At 40.8% G+C, this 17,624-nt stretch overlaps 1 protein-coding gene across 3 annotated transcripts in view; it reads right to left on the reverse strand.

The window, feature by feature from the left end:
* cacnb2a (calcium channel, voltage-dependent, beta 2a) overlaps window positions 1–12,912 on the reverse strand; it is a 41,630-nt gene extending 28,718 nt beyond the window's left edge. For 2 of the 3 annotated variants that reach the window (XM_080515287.1, XM_080515285.1), the window contains exon 1: window positions 4,769–5,048. In XM_080515287.1, coding sequence (XP_080371413.1) covers window positions 4,769–4,801 — 33 coding nt within the window. In that variant the 5' untranslated portion in view covers window positions 4,802–5,048. Of the gene's footprint in view, window positions 1–4,768; window positions 5,049–12,862 lie in introns of those variants that run through there. The other variant, XM_080515286.1, reaches the window with a different exon arrangement.
* Between the last annotated feature and the right edge of the window lie 4,712 nt (window positions 12,913–17,624).

Below are 17,624 nucleotides of genomic sequence, written 5' to 3' on the forward strand. Positions count from 1 at the left end.
GTGTGATATCTGTGGCGGCTACAAGCAGTGCTTACTAATAATCGATGCTTAACAGAGGAGTGGTTCGCAACTGAGCGCGAGAGAGCAAAGAGAACCAGACTGCTGATTACATCTGTGAAACAAAAGTGTGGGAGAGAAATGTGGAGAGAGACAACAAGGAGGGAGGGAGTGATGTTCTCCCTGGCATGGCAGAAGAGGGATTGGCTGCATGGACGTCAAGGTGACACTGACAGGCCCGTGAAAAAAGTGTTTACCCAGCATTCCATGTGCCAGTGCATTAGATAAGAGCATGATTCCATCGAGGTGATGGACCTGCTGGCTGTCAATTACATGACAGGATCCCGGGGTGCATTGAAGCTAAAGGCGAGCGAGAAACTTTGGCCACGCATTCTAATGCAGATCAGACCTCACCGTGGACTACATTCATGATACTGCAAGGAGTTGATGAAAAGAAAATAGAAGAAAACTAATAATACATTTACTAAAGTGAGCATGACATTTATAGAATAGAATAGAATAGAATAGAAAAGAAAAGAAAAGAAAAGAAAAGAAAAGAAAAGAAAAGAAAAGAAAAGAAAAGAAAAGAAAAGAAAAGAAAAGAAAAGAAAAGAAAAGAAAAGAAAAGAAAAGAAAAGAATAGACTTTATTGTCTGCCCAAAACGGTGAAAAAAAGTATTTTTTGACAAGGCGACAACAATAAAACAATACACATTTAAAACACACTGATAACACAAACTCACACGTACAGACACCCAAAGGAAATATTAAAAGGAAAGAGAAAACATCAGTCAATAAAAAAATAAATGGCTGTTTCAGTGTCTTATTTTGTTTTGTTCACGGTGATTATTGCAGTGAGAATGAAGGATTTCTTATAGATGTTTTTGCGGGCCAGTGGAATTTTGTAATATCTGCCTGATAGAAGTTAATTTTATAATTGTTTTAGTTTTTTCTGTTAATTTTGTTTTGTCATAATCTCTAAGATCCTAAGATCAAGTGAAATGCTGGAAAACTTCAAAACGAAGTAAACATTCACATGGAGCACTCGGTCTTGGAAAGATGCACGCAAATGGTTTTAACAGAACAATTAATCCAGAAAATATTTAGAAAAATAAATAAAATAACCTATGCATGTTTAAAACAGGTACAGTCCTTAGCTTGCTAACAATCAATAAATGCTACTATACAGAACATTTGTACTGAACCTGAGGATAATTGACTGAGTGAATTAAAATTTTATCTGCTATTTGCATATATTAAAATGTTACAAGGCTTATCTTCATGCAGCAGTTGCTAAATTTACAGTAATTAAAAACAAAGTTAGATAAAAGTTTCTCGATGGGACATAGGAAAGATAATTCATCCTCTAAAGGACCAGTTATTATTAATACTAAACATTACTCAGATTTAAAATTTCAGAAGAAAATATTGATAAAGATATTGATATTATCTATGAATTATCACCATTTGAGATTTGTGCTGAAGTTGTCTATCCAAATGAACAATATTTGCTGATGCACCAAGTCGTTAAAAAAAACAAAACTACAAAACAAAACAGAGCGACAACACAGCAAGACAAATGCAGGGTGATCGTACCTAACAAGTGCAAATTATGTGCTAATCCTTTTCCTACAGCAAATATTTCCTGCAGCCAGCACCCAGAGTCCCTCTAGAGATGCAGCTCCCATTACGGATGAATCCCCTTCCCAACGAGAGGTAGTTTATCTATCTGCACATACCCCCCTCAGGTTTCTCTGTGGAAACGTAGCACCATAATAGGATGATGGCCAACCAAGGGGGGATTCAGTAGAAGGGAGTCGGGGGTGGGGGAGCGTTCTGTGCTGCTGTTTCGTGCTTGCGTCATCAATATTCTGGCACTTTGCTGGTGTATGAAGCAGGCTGTGGATGATTGATGAGGACCGACGCAAGGAGCAGAACGGGGCTGCTAACCATCTTCACTGGGGCAAAACAAACCACCCCACAAATGGCACTATACACAAGTGAAATGATTTCAGCGTCATTTATTTTAAATCGTACTTTGATATATTATGTACTCTGGACCAATTTCAGAGAAAATCTGCAATTCAAAGAAAAAACTGACCAGGCTGCCAAAAGACACATCGGGAATTCCCTCAGTAACTCAATGATTAATAAAACAAAACCCTGCTTTAGAAAATGCCAGGTTCCACTGAAGTGCATTTTAATTATATCTTGGAAAATGAAAGTCCACCAAGACATTTTCTATTGGATATTAACTACACATCTCATTTTACTCTCCACCAAAAAAAATGGATGAAAGCGCCAAGCCTCTTGTGAACCTTGATGCACAGGCTCTACTCTATATCTGGTATATCATGTATTACAATAACAAAAGCAATGAAAAAAAACCACATAATACAACATAATTATTGTATATCACTGTTGAGGAAGTACCTTACTGTATAATTCACATCAACAGCGTATAATTCACATCAACAGCGGTATCACAAATTTGTTGACGTATGTAATATATATCTGCAGCCTCCCTAGTGAGAGACCACCCACTCTATCAACGGAGTCTCAACCACCTTGTAGCCACATCTGGCCCCGTAATATGCGAGCTCTGTTGAGGTTATGATGCCCTTCTGCTACATGGCTTAATGTTATGATGCTGGTAAACCAGCGTCAAGCCCAGGTAATAGTGGCTATTCATTAATTTTTGACACTCCCTCCATTCATGTTGTTCCACAGCTCCAAATCAACAGAAAAATCCTCTGCTGAGAGTCGTTATTGTGATTTGGTGTCATTGAGCATGAAGAGCTGCTTGAGCATTGTCTGAGAGTTTGGAGTGCCAGCTGTCTGATTCTGACAATTTTGGAGAGGCTTTCAATGTCTTATTGTTTTTACAGTGGCTCACACTGTACAATGATTGCAGTTTGCGTCAAATACAAAGAAAAGCCTGTACTAAATAATATGCTTCAAGCTGTGAGTAATTCAAGCCTCTTATACATGAAAACACTGATATCTATTATTTTAGGGGAATATTATCCACCCCATCGCAGTATTTTCGTTGTTGTATTATTTCGTATGCAACAGGCTTTTCCGACTAAAGCCATGTCTCCAAAATGTCAGTTTATTAAACAAAAATATTCTTCCTAAATAACAATAACTGTGCTTTGGTTTATCAGAAAATAAAATAAATATATTCAATCAACGAAACAAATGTATAGCTTTGTGTTTTATTCTGAAACAGAAGTGATGGTGGAGGCTGAAACTCAAGACAGGCAAATCAACTAGTTGCTGAGTGACACTTTTAAGCTGCAGAAGATTTTACATTTGCTTTAACATAACAGTGTTGAAGATTTGTGAATAATGAGGTAGGGGCTGTCTCGCTTTGGGTATCCAAAACACTATTAGTTGGTCCACACTACAATTGCTATCTGTTGTGACAACATAGCAAACGGCCACCAACTCACCTGACTTCGCTTCATTTCAAGACTTAACAAACAGTGTGAGATGGGATCCAGTATGTGCTTTGATTTTTTTTTTTTTCACCTAATCGACTTATACTTCACCCTATATGGAGCAATGAAAATTCCCAGCTCTGTGCGAGAGATATTCGCACAGTGACACACACACGCACGCACGCATGCACACAGTAAGCGTTGCTTAACGAATCACCACAAATGGATGCCTCGGCCATTGAGTTCACTGAATCACATGAACACTTTGAACCGCAACTCCTATGCACACTCCTTATATAATCAAAGAAGTGCCTCTAAGTTAGTAACTGCTTCTCCAAGACCAATAGATCAAGCAACTTTTCACAGTTTTAGGCAGTTTGAAAAAAAGAAATAAAAAATTACCAGACTGTTGCAAGTACAGGTCTCTTATAAAGACCCGGCTTTAAAACCGGCTGGTTTTCTGAATAAGTCATCTGAATAGCTTTGTACATTATTGATGATATCATGCAGTATAATCCTGACTGATATTGATCAGTTAATGTTTAAATCGTGTCAAACAGCAACATTTTACTTATTAAGGTACCTTAAAATATATATTCATTTAATTATTACAAAAAGTGTTTTGTTTTGAACATTATTGTGTGAGTGGACATGACCCAGTCATTAGTGTCATGGTGTGGCTGATGACAACCACTGATTATTGCCCCTGGAAAATATTTAGACTGAACTTTTTCATCACCATATCTTTCACACTCATACAAACACAACCACACAAGCAGAACAGGAAATATTTGTAATACTAACGAGAAACTTATGCCGACATGACATCCAGTCATTTGCAGTCACGGTGCTGTGACTCTGCACTAAAGTTGTAAAAAACAAGAGTTCCTTCTTGTGGCTTCGAAACAAAGTTTAAAACAGAACCACGTTCTGCTGGTCACTGTAAACACCAACCAAATTTATCCTGGTTGTTTACTTTCTTTTCTTCTGTCTACTTGTTGACTACCGTCTCGACTCGGCGAGCAGTGGTCCTGCAGCGGTGCTCGCAAAATCATTCTAAGTGCTCATGTGAGTCTCTTTGTCTGAAAACTGCATGCTGCACGAGTGTGCATCTCGGAAACGACACTGGCTATCTCAACAGAAAAGCCACAAGGAGAGCGAAATGCGAATTGTGTGGTTTTTGCCCCTTTAAATCCTGCACTAATAACCTCCATTCTCCTGCAGCCCAAGCCCTTCCTCTTTGTTCAGGAGAGTAGAGAGGACGATGGCTCAGGAAAGTTTTAGAGGACAGAGTGTGAGGAGAAGAAAGCATGTTTATACAAACTTACCAGATCTGACTCCTCACTGCCAGAATGATACATTTCTGCCCTATCGACTCTGCTGTTTCGCCCGCCCGGGACAAAATCTCCTCAGTTGCTGTCCATCTTCTCTTGGATGACCAAAACTCCAACCAGCCAGACTCCTACAAATCCCCTTTTCCCGGCTCCAATGAGGAGCGGATCTGCCTCTGTTGCTCGAGCGGAGAAAGTAGGGAGCCGGAGGAGAAAGTTAACTCCTCTCAGCCCTTCTTTGGCCTACTTTCTTCCCTGAGAGACAGAGAAAAGACGAGCGTCTTTCCCACGCTGGGAGAGCACTCCTTGAGAGTACCGCGACCGTCCTCCAGCCCCAAAAACAAGCCCCCCTGCCCCCTGTCCCTATTCCCTCCCACACACACACACACACACACACACACACACACACACACACACACACACACACACACACACACACACACACGCACACACACACACACACACACACACACAGAGCTAGTTAGGAAGTAAGATCTCCGGCCAACAGGGCTGGCCTGAAAATTCCAGAAAGCACCAAAAGCAGCTGCGGAGGCTTTTTATGTCTGAGTGCGAGTGTGTGATCTGGGAAGTTTACATGTGTTCCACTTTGCCTTCAAGAGGTTACACTCGGCGGAGAGCGGGGCTAAAGGATTTGAACGCTGTATAGTCTCAACACATGTTGCCGAGACCAAAACCTCAGGAAGTAATTATCTTCACTACATGGACAAAATGCCATATTTGCTTTCATCTTCAACGGGACAAAAGCCATCAAAATTTTCCGTTTGGTTATTTGATGCCAGACAATTACGCCCGTGTTTAACTTCACGTCACAAAGTAAGGCAAAATCAAGTTTGTCAGAGGACGTAAAATACGACATATGCCCACGTCTATAAAATTGCAGCCATATAAAAGTTGATTAAGTAATCAAGTGACAGATTGCTGCTGGTGTGCATTCAAAGAGCGCCGCGGTTACTTGAAAGAAACTTCCAGCAGATCCATCTCTCTATGATCTGACATCAGAGAGGTTGGAGCTGTGCTGTGCGATTTGTAATCGCGCTGCCGTTACGTCAGAGCTCATGCAGGCCGAGACATTACGCATTGTAATAATGGTAAAACATGAGTCAGTGCATATCGCGTAACAGCTTAGTCATGAGTTCAGAAAAATCAAACCATTAATAATCTTAATTTTCCAGTTATAAAACAGGAGCAGCAGCAGAAGGCAGCGAAAACATGCAACCCGAATGAATACTGAGCGAGAAGTGAGTGCCATTTTATGTCCAACGTGAAAGATCAAGTAAGCTCCAAGCTTTATTCGACATTCTGCTAAAACCCAGATTTGTATGTTTTTCAGTGAAGAGAAAATGTTTGTTTTTTTTGCTGACCGGCCCAGCCTAAATCCTAGATTATATTGTGTTTGATCAGGGTTAACCCCTTTCTGGGGATTATCATCCAGGATGTGTGCTCAGCACGTGACAAAGTGCAGGATCGTTATCCTCATCCCTCCATGACAAATGCAGTCAGCTCCAGAACATTTCTGTTTAACATACAAACAACAAACTGCTTTTTAAATAGGAAAATCTTAAAAAAGAGCCCTTTTGAAGAATTCACTTCACAATGATGTTTTTGTGAAATATATATCCTGATGAAAAGAAAATATTTGTATTACTTTTTACAGTTATTCAACAGTCTCTCCACTAGAACCTTTTATTATGCTTTCATACTTAAATAAACAGATTTTATGTAAAAACCTAACTATTTGTAGAAGCCATGAAGACCTTTTGATTATACTATGATAGTTTAGGATAGCAGCCAATAAATGACTTTCCTTAGCAGTCAACCTGGAGGTTTTAAATGTTATTTTATTTTCTACTCATTACAGAAACATCGAAATCCTGGAGAAAGAAAAACCCCATAAACATTTACAACAGTAAACCTGAAAGCTGTACGCTGTTTATACCTCAGGACTGACTTATTTGGTTGGACCAGACTCTCCCTCTACACAATAATTTAGGTATTTGGCAAAGAGGTTTTTTTTTTTTCAGGAGTTACCTGGTGGAGAACATCTTGTTCTCTAAGTCATTGCAGAGAAGGTGTCATGAGTCTAGTCGGACAATCAAACAGATGCTTACATGCATGATCGATAAGCATCATTTGAATTTCCTGGAATGACGTGTCAAAATCTGTTGTCCAGTCTCGTAGTGGGAACATGAGGTCAAGGTAAAGGAAGGGGAAAAGCCAACTTTAAATAAGGCCAACCCTGGAGGAAAAAAAACCTTCAGCATGCTGTGCGTGATGACATTTTATCCAGAAGTGTGAGCTGTTGTCTATTAATGCTCTCTAACACAGACTCTTGTGTGGGAAGTCCGCTCATAAAAAGGAGCGCAGTGGGATTATAATAACGACCGATAGCCTTTAGACATAAAGAGAGCGGTGATCTTAAGATGTCACCTAATTAGACTGATGTATAAAAGTACTGCATGTTGACTGACCCTATGCAGCCACTGCCAAGTTTTTATGCCAAGGCCAGACTTTACTGCTCAACGTGTGCAACAGATGCCAAAAGCAACAAAATAATATTGCAGATTACCTGTTTTATTTGACGATAATGCCTCTGTCATATAATGTAATGTAAGAACGGTGGTGAATGCCAGCAGCAGTCATCAGCTCTCTCTTAATGTGCTTCCTGAGAGGGATTTGACAGATAGATGTCTGCGCGTTCTGCCACAGCTGGGAAATCAGTGCCAGCGTTGCCTTCGGCTTATCGATCGGTATACATGCACGCACTGACGTCAGCAGGCACGCGCTCTGACAGGCACACAAAGGCCAACAAGGATAGCTTACACAACCAGCATACAGTAATTGGACCATGTGGGAGGATCAATATAACCTCCCAATGAGTTTCAGCGAACAAAAGCGCGGCCAACACTTGTTTCCTTTCATTACATTGTCACCTTGCAAAGCGTGAGGAGAAGGACATTTTTCCGAAAGCTGCCAGCTTGAACACTTAACTAGCAATTCAGCAATCAACAAACACATTATTGAAGTACATGTTTTTCACCTGTTATTCTCTATTGCAGTGTGTGCCATGTACAAACTATGTACTATGGCTGTGGTGTGCATGCACAGTAGCAGCATTTAGAAATAGTGGCATTTTATCAGATTTCCAGGAGACTGAATGGAAGCGTTCTCAAAAAGTTCCAGCTTGGGATTCATTTTCAAAAAGTTGCTGCTATTGTTTTTATATGTTGTAAATGACAGGTAAGGGTGAGTAAAATTAAGTTTAAGGTAAATTAGGCTTCTCTTGGTACTTTCTGATTAAAAAAAAAAAATGCTTGATGTTGCACATTAATGAAGGCAAATGTGCTAAATCGACTATGCACATTATTTTGCACGAGACCTGTGTATGCCAAGTATTTGGATAATCTTTGTCAGCGACAGCAGGTCATGCGAGGACACTTTTAGGCTTGTATGACTCCACAGAGGGTATCATTAAATTTCCAATAGCCCCATAACCCCTCAACAGCAAAGCCAGACACACCAGCCAGTGACAAAGAACCAAAGATCATGACTTAATCTGCATCACATTAATATAACAATACCAAGGACTTCATAACAGGAGACACAAGAAGCTGGTGATGATTGATTGTGACAAGAGCATTTTGCCAATGACAGCGATAATGGCCAATGTTAATAGTAGTGATTTATTTTCTGTCAAATACACTTTCAAAACAGACTTCACAGATGATATTCAGTAAACCTAAAAAAGGTGACCGATGGGCTAAAACACACCACAATTAGATCACTGAGGAAATGTCACAAAGGCCCATCCAAAGCAGTTTTTCGCTGCCAAGAATGCTGTTAAACAAATGAAACTCTCTCAGAAGCCAGAAAATGCTGCTGGATCAATCGACCACTATGATCGAAAAAAGAAAAATACACCCTAATACTCCACCACTGAATGTAGTCTTATTCAACATTCATGGTGCTCAGTTGATCCTGTAATCCTTAATGGTCATTTTAACGTTAACATTTCTGAGCTGTTACATTCTGTGAGTTTTTTCTTAAATGAACCTTAAAATTACAACCAGAAACAAACCATGCTGCTCTAAAATCCAGACCCTGTTTGTGTTAATCCGAACCCTCACATACTGTGATAGGTTTGACTACATTTGAAATAGGTTTTCAAGGAAACTGCATAATACTGACCAAATATGCAGAGTGTAGGATTCATAGCTGAAAGTTGTGTTGAAATATATATTTTCCTCAGAGACTATTAAATCTTGTTGACACATCTCTGTTATTCAGTACAGCTGTCACACAGTGTGCTTTGTATTTGGCAACAAAGGTGACTAAAATGTCAACCATCATTTGTTTTATGGACACTGATTAAATAAGGTGTTGCAATTTTCCAAAATGAAAGCATCAATCTTATGACTTCATGCACCCAAAGGGAGTAAGGAGGACTTTTCCAAGGCAAAGTGGCAAAACCAATCATTGTTTATGTCAATATATAAGAAGTTTGAAAGCAGAAATGTCACCCCATGCCATTATTTATGCAAAATATATTCATTTTAGTTAACATTTATCATGATAACAGAGAGTAATATATTAATCAAAACATTAATATTAATTATTGCTCATTTAATGCATGTGGGAAGTTTTATATTCAGACAATGTGAGGTACAAACAAAAGTATTGTCTTTGTACCAACAACAAGCGCTGAATTTCCACCAGTGTAAAATACCCAAATCAGGTTGGGGAATCCATACTGGACCTGATGATTCACGTCTAATGAAACCCCCAGGGCGGGCAGCCAGCATCTGACTGAGGTTACTTAGCTACAGCACACGTTGGGGCACTTGAGACCTGGGACCAGCTATAATTATCACCAGCAAAAGGAAAGGAGGGGAAAAATAGGTGGAGACACTGGAAGAAAAAGTGGAGTATTTCAAAAAATGGGTTGAGGGTGAGCGAGAGAGGTGGAAGACACAGCTGTTCTGTATTATTTTGCCTCACAGATCACCCCGAGATCCTGAGAACAGCACTGAAATTGCACATACACCCTTTAAATGAGGCAAACACTTGTCATCTCAACTGTCGTAGAAAAGCAGCATTCATCATGAAGCAAAGCAGTCTTGTCGACTGATCTAAAAAAAAGAAAAAGAAAAAAAAAGGTAGACACAAGCTTACCCTTCCTAAGAAGTGTTTGGTCCGTGGAGACAGAGGGAGCCTGTCCAGCACGCCCAAGGGAATAAGGATCATGAGCTCAGTGTTGCCAGACAGCTTGGAGAAGCAAACCCTTGGTGACTGCTGAAGCGCTGACATGTATGTGGACGTTACAGTGCAGGGTGGCCGCCGTTCAGCGTGCGGCGCTAACTGAGTCACTTCACGCTCGCTGAGCACATCAGCACATCTCGCGATCCACATGGAGTCGTAGGAAAAACTATTCAGCCAGCAAATTGGGACTGCCGTGACCGATGCAGTCAAGCACGGGGCAGGAAAACACAGAGAGCGACACCCTCACCCTGCGTACAGAAACTGACTTTCACAAGTATTAAACACATGCTGTGGGGATAGGATGGCGGAAAGACAACATATATATTCTAGTATTTGTTACCACTAATATTTTTTGTCCTTACACTATTTTCAGGATTATTCTGGCCAGATTGGCGCCACAAACACAAACTGTCAATACAATGCTGACATATGACATCATACATTCAGTAGCGCTGTGTTTCTGTCTGAATATGCAAGATGTATATTCTCTTTTTCCTCAATTTTTGGTCTCTCTCAACTCATTCATGAAATGTTTACCTTCTCAGCTGCATAATACTCCACTATGACGATACTAAAAAAACCTCTGATTCCTGAAACCTGAAATTAACTTTTTTTGGAGGGGTTTATTAATGCAAGCATGTGCTGCTTGAAGTACAGAGAGTAGCTCTATTTGATGGAAGAATGTTCTTGGCTCTAATTTGCAGGCCTCAATGTGGGTTTCAGTTCGCTGCTCCGGCGTCCTCAACCAATCCTAAGATGTTTGTTCAGTGGATACATGACTGTGTTGATGACCTGTTCAGGTTTCACTTGTATAGGCTACAGCGATCATCATCATTTCATCCATTTGGAAATTCAATTAGATTCTTTTACTTACAGCGCCAAGTACAATATAGGCACTTTAAATGCCACATTGTTGACGCGCCTGTTTAAACACTCACTACATTTTGTTGTGTTTTAAAAATGTGAAGTATTCTGGCCTTCCAGGACTGGGAATATCCACCTCTGACTCAACGTGAAAATGTTATTGTTTTATTGGATAGAGCCAAACTATGTGTGGGTTTTCTCAGTTGTGTCAGCTCAAAGCATTTGATATTTACTGCTACAGCTTCTCATTAACACATTTCTAAAGGAAGTTAAACGAAACCATTACGACAACAATCAGGGTCATTCAAAGCATTTGCACCCAGTTCAGCCCCCTTAATGTCAATTCAATTTGCAGATTTAAGTGTTTTTCCCACATGTAGTTACGAAATTACATAATCCTTTCACTCCTGTTTGAGCAGTTCAGGGAATCAATCGCCAGCCGAGTGGTCCTCCTTACTAGACTGTACATCTTTGCAGAAGGTAGGACACCAATTTCACACTGATATACAATAACCCCCACAGGGGTGATTGCTTGTGTCCATTTGATCCCCTGACTCACTTTGTAATGATTGCTTCTCTCGGTAAGGAGATTTAAATCTGCTTCAGCCTTTCAACCAATCCAGGATTTAGAGTAGAAGAAATGACTGACATGAAACATGGGTCGAAGCTGCTTTTGGAAGGATCTGTGGCCTTGAAGTCAGAGTTGAAAGAAAAGGCAGTCGCCGGCAGCAGAAAGGCTGAGATTAAAGATGATTTTGAACATGAGGAAACGAGAATATGTATTTTTAAATGTTTGTCCCCTGCAGACTCTAATGTTGTTTTTTCTGGGGCAAATTACTCAATGATCAGATTTTTTTTCCCCCGAGAAAGCAGTTGTTAAGCCACATTCTTTTGGTCTCCATGCGCACAGAATATGAAATGATAAGTAAAGTTAATATTGCACAGTAGTATGATATTTTATAAAGGTTTTGACTTTGTTATTAACAAAAAAGGTTTTGTTAATAACAATATCTAATCTTGATGCCACAAAAATCTTGAAGTATGTTTCATAGCGTAGTGCTTAATCCCTATGGGTAAATGTTTTTTTCTGAGTGAGTTGCCATTTTTCTTCATTTGTATGAAAACCCACATGCATGAGTGAACACATGAGCATGGCAACACGTTTTCCTGTTTCCCAGTTGACAGTGCCTGCCAAACATAAAAGGCAGTTAAAAACAGGACACTCAGCTGACATAATAGACAGTGATTGTGCATGAGCAGCTGCAGAAGCTTTGGTTTTTATCAACCTATAAATATCAAATGTACAACCGAATAAAACAAAGGAAAAAAAAGTTAGAATTTTGAAATAAACAATGTGAATGGTCCTCTGACACGATGATGAAGAAATTAAATGATTCCAAAATACAACAATTTCAGAGTCAAACTTAAATACAAGTTTGGAGACGTGGCATATGCTGTGTAAAATGAGAGACTAAATAAGTCTGCGCCGACATTGTATAATTTGATTTTCAAGCTTAGGACTTAGCTGCATGACCAGACGATGTCACGAGACCCGTTTGAGTTATCGGCACATGGAAAGAGAAAGAAAGATGACCCCGCAGATTGTCTTTCACTTACAGAAATGCCTGATGTCCCCAGGACTAAAGCGCAGACGCAGTCCTGCAGCAATCCATGATTAAAAACTAAGCTCTACTTACAGTATACTAAGTGCAATCCCAGCAATACAGGCCTGTGTTAACACAGCAGGTTGGAACACTTGACATTGTCATGAATAAAACCGCAGACAGCAAAAACTCAAAACACAAAATCCATGATGAGCGATGCAAAAGCATTTTGAAAAACAAGCCAGCCCGACAACTGATAAAACAAGCTCTGGATGAAGAAGTAAGCGGCTGATTTACACAGAAACAAGGACAGGTTGATGTCATTCCTCTTTGTTTTTGTCTTTACCTTCGGCTTCTTAGACATGCTCGTTCTCCCACAATGCCCGGGACACCTGTGTCGCCTCTCCGCTCCACAGCAACTGTAATGAATTATGCAAATCCCCTGGTTTTTGTTCAGAGTACCATGACCCAGGGGTGCAAGCAGCTGACGCCTGGCATGAAAAAAAAAAAGCCAAGCGCCCTGCCTCAGTCAAAAGGGATAAGAGTGACTGCTGTGCCGCCTGGCAAGTCACTCTTAAATACAGCCGGTGTCACGACTGAGGTGATACGAGTGTCTCGCACGCGAGGAGGGAGTGAACGTGGTCATCCTCCAGAGCTCTTCCAACACTAATGTCATGCCTCATGTGGAGTGAAGCTGGCTAAAGAGTGTCTACACCAAACCGCTCACACATACACACACACACACACACAAGCGTGTAAGCTGTCCGGTGTCATAGTTAACTCCTAAGTGTTTTTCTTTCGCTGGCCCGGGCATTAAGCTTTAATTTGATAGTGTGACATCTGTTGCACGGTCCTGTCAACCATATGAATCCACACAAGGCGGACAGAAACGCACTCGACGTCACATACCTGATGAGTCCGGAAACACTCAGAACAGTCAGCGGTGGCAGTCAGGCTGAGCGTCACTGATGCTTAGTGGCAGCGCTGCAGAGGCTGAGCTGACCGCTGTAGTAAAACATGTGACCTCCTGCAGCTGTACATGCATTTCCAGACAGACAGTCAGGCAGTAACAGCACCATCTGGAGTCCTAATCCTCCTGGCACTGTCCACCCCTGTGATTATGAATGTGGCCCTCAAAGTCATTAGGCTTATTGGATGGATAAGTAAATACCTGGGATGAGCACATCGCAGAGGATCTACAGCTGCATCAGAAAAGTCTGCAACACCTGCAGAAAATGCATCTATACGAATCAGGTGAAAAAAAAGAAGCCTCGAAGCGACTACATTTAGCGATTGCATTTTTTTTCTCCCTCACTGGTTCAGATGGTCAGTCCATTAAACATTTCAGTTGAGACCAAAGTCTACTATTCATTAAAGCTGGAAATATAACTTTCCAATATAAATTTAAGTTTATGTCTCATGTAATTTCCATAAAGTTCAGTCACCTCTAGTCTAAATCAAAATGATCTCTGTAACAAAAACATACCAGACACTATGTCCTATGAGATTATATCGCGAGTTGAATAAGTGGGATCATTCCAATTACTAATCTTAACATGTCATGTCCTTCAGCTGTTTGACATGAAATGTCTCAAGTCATCTGGTTCAGTGTTTCTGAAAAAAATCTTAATAATTACAAAAAAACACCATTGCGGTCCAAATATTAAAATAACAAATACAAAACAAGCTGTTTTTCTAGGAAAAATGTCTGAAAACAAGGGATTGCCTTTTATTCTGGATCTTATATTCAGCTCCCAGAGTAATGCAGAGTTCTGAATGACAACAACACAGTGGCCTCAGAAATGGGAGGGACATACTGGTGATATGAAGACACCTGAATCAGCCGGTCAAACATCAACTGTCATGAATTTATTGATTTCATACCAGCTACAGGGGCTGGATGTTGTTGTTGTTGTTGTTGTTGACAAGGCAAGCTCTAAAAAGTGGCATCTCTAAGTCTTTGGATGGCAGTGAGCATGATGTGCTGAGGGATGAGAAGGTAGAACCAAAGCACGAGAGAGACAGTAGCTGGACTGAAACAGGCAGAGCAGGACACCTTTGCAAGGAACAGTACTCTAGAGACTGTAAACTCTTTGAAAGCTTGAATGCGAGTATGTAAAGATTGTTGTCAACATCTGTTTTTATCAGATAATCAAGGTCATTATATTCACACAAAAACAGTAACACCATATAATAGTAAACAACAGAGCAATCCTCTTTTGGATGAATCCTACATTATGTTTAACTATATGACATAATCTAGCATTTATATAACTTCAATAACTACTGCAAATAAATATAGCCAATGACTTTTGCACACTCTATGAAAACATACTGGCATTCAGACAAAAAGTGGTTTGTCCCTAATTAAATTAGGTTTTAAGGCAAAATGGTCTAATATGTTTCTGTATGAAGGAAAATGTCATGTGGTTCTCAGTCTGGCCTCAACAACAAGTATAAATATTATACATTATAAAATATGGTTGAAAATCACTGGCTGAGGTCTTTACAGTATGTCTGCTCTCTAATACCACATAACAATACAAACATACATCCATTATCTCCCTCACACACACATACACACACACACACACACACACACACACACACACGATCACACTATTTCAAGATGACATACACACAAGTGGACATGCAACCTTCACACTGAAAGGTCCCTCAAGCCTGAGATTGAACTTGGGAGAATTTCACTCAGCGCGTTAAAACCTGTATGGAAACATTTTACATGAAAAGATAAATGCTGAAATTCCAGGTGACATTTCAGTGGATATTTATGACTTTCTGAGTTATATTTTGGATGTTTTTGGCCTTGCGCCAAGCTATGCAAGGAACAATAAAATCTGAATGTCAGATATTTATTAAAGTTCCCAAAGGATAAATTTCTTCCCATCTCGAGCTCTTGATGAGCTCCCAGTGGTCTATGTGTCCATGTCCATATTAGACATCATGGTTTTTTTGTTGGGTTTTTTTCCACTTTATTGCAGTCATCAGAAAATAGCAATACAGTGCCAGTGTCGGGCATTGCCATATCCCTGTCAGTAATAATGTCACATGCAGAAGACAGTCAGAAACCCTCAAATTCTATTTGCTTTAAAAATCCACCTAAGGACATGACAATCAATACTCCCTTCATCCCCAAGTTAATTAAAAGTGCTACACTTTAAAAAGCGAGATGACTGATTGCTTAAATAGCAACTACTGTATATTCACTATCGCATTTCCTGTCCAGTTGAGACGCGGCACTGTCACATTGTTCCATCGGGCTTTGGTGTACTTTACTCAACTCTCCAGCTTTTGTTTGAGCAGGACTCGTCAGGTTCACTGAGGACAGAGCGCTGTGCTGCAGAGAGCAGCAGCAGCAGCACGACATATGTGCCATATGGGTGGGCTGAAGGAAAGTGGAGCAGAGTTTCCCTCCGGAGTAAAACACATAAGTACATCTCTATTTATGCACACATGCACATGTACAATATATTGGACAAAAAAAAAAAGCAAACTATTCACGCTGTCAAACACAAATGCTTGTTTAGGAGAGCACAACATATGGTGTTGTATATGGAGAGGGGATTTAGTCTTGGGTTCATCACACCGTTATGGTGTCACTCGCACCTGATATGCAGCGACTAAACAAAAGAGTTTTGAATTACGTAAAAAAAAAAAACAAGCCGAGGCAAGTGGCTGCATGTCATATGACTGCAGAATCAAAGAGAGAACATGACGACAGACAGATAGATGATGGAATCAGTAGTAAACAGTAACTCCATCACATAGTCTCCCCCCCCCCCAAGTAGCTGATTTCATCCTCGCAAAGCCACTCTCACTCTAATCTCCCCTGATCCGTCTGTACTGGCAAAGAATCAGATATCAAACTCACAGACTCTGTCAAAAACTAACTCACGCATGCATGCAATACTAGTTTTAGTCAAACACGCTTGTTTTTCTCCTTGCAGATTCAGCACCGACTTGCCATTGCATACAATTTCAAGACACCAACACCTGCCATGAGTCTTGTTGCACAAACAGAGTTGGTAGACTGACAGATTTCATGAAGTGGGCATGTAGTACCTTGTGGTTATATAATACTTAAATCTGTGAGCCTCAGTTTAGGATAGGCAATAGCTACAAAAGCATCAGAAACCAACAGAAATGCACTGCAATAGTCTCTACATAACCCGTCAAATCAATCGTATCAATAGAGATGAAAATGTTCCCTCAAGTTTCAGCTGTTTGGAATAAAAGTACAGAATGGAAACACATGAAAGAGAGGAGGAAACTCCTTCCACATCAACACACCCCACTTACCCATGAGACATTTTTATTCTTGGTTTGTTTGATCATGGCAACAAGAGCAGGCCGGTAACCAGGCGAGAGGAGCCCCCCCCTGCTCAGCAGCGTTCAGCCCCACAGCAGCCTGTTGCTTGAGGAGGTCTGTGCAGGATCCTGGGTGACGGCCAGAGGCACTCTAAGCCATAGGTCATCATCGTCTGGCCTGAAAACTTGCGAGCTCAAAACTCCGGCTCTGACTGAATCCAGCATCTGCTACAAGGGTATCGCACCAGAACCGTGCGAAGAAGAAGATGAAGAATGACAAAGTTTTCAGCGTGGGAAGTTTGGACTCCTGCGAAAGGCAAAAAGATCAGGCGACAATATATCCAGCAAAGTCATGAATCTCTTCCTCCTGACAGCACACAGTGACCTGATGGTCTGATTATGTATTCAAGCGGAGTATGAATATGAAACATCGCAGCAGGTTTAACCCCGCCCTGCTGAGCCACAGCGGGCACCCAATCGCAGAGCAGATCTGTGTGGCCAGCTCCCGAGGGTGAGCTTATAGGAGCATTAGGACGAACATGCAGGGGCTTCCCGCTGACTGGCAGGTTCAACGACACCTAACCCTAACCCCGGACATCAGTAAGTATCATCATCGAGAAGCAGAATGAAACTTCAAAGTAATTGACCTTGTCTTTGTGTGCTGGAGGCGGCTCGTCCACTCATCGCTCTCCTATCATTTCTGTGTTATCTCGCGCTCTCGTACTCATGTCACTTTCCTTTCCTCTACCATTCCTTCTCTCTGGGGTCCATCTTCCCAC

Source organism: Blennius ocellaris (assembly GCF_963422515.1).
Source record: "Blennius ocellaris genome assembly, chromosome: 19".
Classification (NCBI taxonomy): domain Eukaryota; kingdom Metazoa; phylum Chordata; class Actinopteri; order Blenniiformes; family Blenniidae; genus Blennius; species Blennius ocellaris.